At 44.4% G+C, this 3,805-nt stretch overlaps 1 protein-coding gene across 1 annotated transcript; it reads left to right on the top strand.

Moving 5' to 3' along the window:
* The first annotated feature begins 259 nt into the window (after nt 1-259).
* On the top strand, nt 260-757 carry LOC145797479 (uncharacterized). The gene has a single exon (XM_082884619.1). The coding sequence runs from the start codon at nt 260-262 to the stop codon at nt 755-757; it is 498 nt and encodes a 165-aa protein (XP_082740745.1).
* The last annotated feature ends 3,048 nt before the right edge of the window (nt 758-3,805 follow it).

Consider the following 3,805-nt stretch of genomic DNA (forward strand, 5'->3'; position numbering starts at 1 on the left):
AAGCCATCAGCAAAAAACAAGGAGTTCGAGAAACAGAAAGAGAAGCAACTAGAAGAGGAGTTAGTGCTATAGCAGCTCAAGAAAATCCAAGTTGATATCTCTATTTAGGGACTCCTCATGGCATCACGGGCGCACCGACAGGTAGTGTTGTCGGCAATGGACAAGGCTAAATTTTTTCGTTGATACTACACTCGAGCAACTTGTGAGCTTGGTCTTTCCAAGTGGCACTAAACCAACACTCACTTTCTCTAACAAAGAGATGCCGCCGGAAGGGTCGGCTCACAACAAACCATTATACATATCTATGGAATGCCGGGAGAAGTTGGTGCCAGTGGTGTTGGTAGATATCGGTTCTGCCATTAATGTCTGTCCATCCCATACTGCTTATGTAGTTGTCCTTAAACCGGCAGACTTTGTTCCCACAACCCAAGCGATACGAGCATGTGATAACACAAGCCGAAAGGTCATGGGCACGGTGAAAATACGAGTTCAGGTTGGCCCGTTAGAGCAAGAGATCAAGTTTCATGTCCTGGATGTACCGGCTGCCTTTAACCTGCTGTTGGGGAGGCCTTGGTTACATCATGTGAAGGCTGTGTCCTCCATCCTCCATCAAATGTTGAAGTATCCTCATAGGGGAGGAGTAGCAATTGTTTTTGGGAACTCATCCATCCATCCATCCATCTTCAGAGGTGACTACACCAGTCCTAATCAATCATGGCGACGAAGATGTGTTCCTCTTAGAATTCACTCTGGCTGAAGCCCGAGTAGTGCAGACCATTCTGGCCGCAGACGAAGGCATGTACGTCAGTGCCCAGTCCATCTACTTCATGAACAAGTGGCGACATGTTCTAGGAATGGGACTTGGAAAGAGTGAGCGGAAAGGTGTTGCAGCATCGGCAGAGGTGCCACACAACCCGCATACCTTTGGACTGTGCTACGTGCCCACCAGAGAGGACTGGATACAGAAGGGGAAAGAAATGAAGGGCGGAGTCAAGGCCAAAAGAGCTAGGAAGCATTATGAGCTCGTCCACAAGCCAATCCAGGAGACGCTCAATGGCCGTTTTGTTTGAAAGGGAAAGGACTTCCCTTTTTGTGGCTTTCCTGAGCCTTGGGTAAATTCCCCGAACGAGCATGTCCCTAGGTTCAAGATCTTCTTTGACCATCAGTTGCAGGATAATGATAAGGAAAGGGTTGAACCAAACATCAAAGCCAACCAGAGCACGGAAGATGACTCAGACGACAGCGACCCTAGAGTAGGGACAACATTGGCCAGTCTCTTGACAAATCCTATGGCCAACCTAGAGAACTTGGGGGATAACTTTACTGTATCCATGATCAAGGAAAAACCAGGTGTGGACCCAACCTCTAGAATTTTGGTTGTATCGAGGGCACCACGTCTTACTTGGCAACTGGAGGAAGGCTTTCTTTCCAGTTCTGAATTGGATGATGAGCCAGAATCTGATTCCACTAAGTCTGTGGAGTTGAGATCAGATTCAAGTTCTTCTATGTCTGAGTTTAGTATTTCTGGAGATGGTAACCCGGATACCAAAGTCCTGTCTAGGTCTTTATTCAACTTTTCTTTTGAGTCTGTAACCGAGGATCTGGACCTTTTGAATGAGAACTCTGCTACTTCTGTGTACTTCTCCGTGACGCTTATTTATTGCATTAACTAAGACTTTTAGAATTTTAACGGAAACAAAGAGGAAGAAATTCCTCTAGCTTTGAAAATTTTAATTAATCAAAAGGAAGAGAAGTTTGCTACGCCTTGTTTTGATGAAATCATTGCCTTTAATGTGGGTACTGAGAAGGATCCACGCCTGGTCCAGATCAGGTCCACGTTGCCTTTGAGAAACGTGAGTGTTTAATCGCTTTATTAAAAGATTTCAAAGATATTTTCGCATGGTCCTATGAAGACATGCCTGGAATCAATCCTGAAATTGTACAGCATTGGATCCCTCTCGACCCGAGGCCCGACCAGTCAAGCAGAAGCTGCGCAGAATTCGTCTGGATTGGGCGTTGAAAATCAAGGAAGAGGTCACCAAGCAGATTGATGCAGAATTCTTGTTAGTATCCGAGTATCTGACTTGGTTGGCCAGTATCGTCCTAGTGCTGAAGAAGGATGGCAGAATTCAAGTTTGTGTTGACTTTCAGGACTTGAACAGAGCCAGCCCGAATGATGACCTTCTACTGCCGCATATTGATGAGTTCGTAGACATCACCACGGGCCATGCCTTGTTTTCCTTTTTGGATGGGTTTTCCGGATAAAACCAGATTTTGATGGCACCGGAGGATAGAGAAAAGACGACTTTCACCACACCATGGGGTACGTACTGCTACCAAGTCATGCAATTTAGGTTGAAAAATGCTAGGGCTACCTATCAGAAGGCTGCGACCACCATTCTGCATGATATGATTCACAAAGAGGTTGAGATGTATGTAGACGGCATGATTGTCAAATTCAAAAAGCAAGAAGGCCACTACACCGCACTAGAAAAGTTCTTTTAACGGATTAGGGAATACAGATTGAGGATAAACCCACAAAAATGCACCTTCGGCATAACGACAGGGAAAATGTTGGGATTTTTGATCACCTAGAGGGGAATTGAAGTAGATCCTTCCAAAATCAAGGTCATCCTAAAAATGCCACCACCAAGGACTGAAAAAGAGGTGCGCGACTTTCTGGGTAAAGTGAAATTCATAAGACGGTTTATTTCTAAATTAACCTTGACTTGTGAACCACTATTTGGTCTCCTGAAGAAAGAAAAAAAATTCGAATGGGACAATCGATATCAATTTGCCTTTGAGCAGGTTAAGCAATACCTCCAGAATCCGCCTGTGTTGTCGCCACCAGAACTGAGGAAGCTTTTGATTCTATATTTATCGGTAACAGACTCGACCATGGGGTGTATGTTAGCTCAATAATTTGAAGATAAGGTGGAGAAGGCCATCTATTACTTGAGCAAGAAGATGCTAGACTACGAGACCTACTATACTCCCTTGGAGAAAGCGTGTTTAGCCTTGGTATGGGCTACAAGGAAGTCGATGCACTACTTGTTAGCTCACTCTGTAATCCTGGATTCGCGATTAGATCCCGTCAAATATCTTTTTGAGAAACTAGCACTTACAGGTAGGCTAGCCTGTTGGCTGCTTCTTCTCTCCGAATTTGATCTGAAGTATGTTACGTATAAGTCCGTTAAAGGAAGAGCTATAACGGAATTCCTGGCAGACCACCCGGTAGAAGGAGATAAGGCAGTGGAATACTTTTTCCCAGATGAAGACATTCTGCACGTAGAAGGGGAAATATGGACGATGTACTTTGACAGAGTGTCCAATTAATACGGTTATGGGATAGGTGTATTGCTGATAGCACCCGATGATTCCCATATACCCTTAGCCTTCAAACTCCAATTCAAAGTGTCCAACAACGAAGCAGAATATGAAGTGTGCATTGCTAGTTTGAAAGCCGCCCTAGAACTAGGGACAATAATGTTGGATGCCATTAGGGACTCATACTTAGTTGTTTCTCAAGCAAACGGAGACTAGAAAGTCAAAGAGGAGAAAATGAAGGTTTACCATCAAGCCTGGATGTTTTGATTCCTAGGTTTGAAAAACTAGCATTTACGCATCTACTGAGAGGGAACAACAGGTTTGCTGATTCTTTGGCAACTCTATCTTCTATGGTAGATATCCCGCTGGGAGTTAAGATGCATCCAATCATCATTGAACAGAAATACACGCTGGCTTATGAGACCATCGCTGCTATAGATGAATTTCAAGACAAGAACCCTTGGTACTATGACGTTTG

The sequence above is a fragment of the Camellia sinensis genome, chromosome 8, assembly GCF_055761805.1.
Source record: "Camellia sinensis isolate YWXY chromosome 8, ASM5576180v1, whole genome shotgun sequence".
In the NCBI taxonomy this organism is placed as follows: Eukaryota; Viridiplantae; Streptophyta; class Magnoliopsida; order Ericales; family Theaceae; genus Camellia; species Camellia sinensis.

Excerpts from the sequence above, each read along its gene's own strand:
- LOC145797479 (XM_082884619.1), top strand. The coding sequence starts at position 260 with ATGCCGCCGGAAGGGTCGGCTCACAACAAACCATTATACATATCTATG.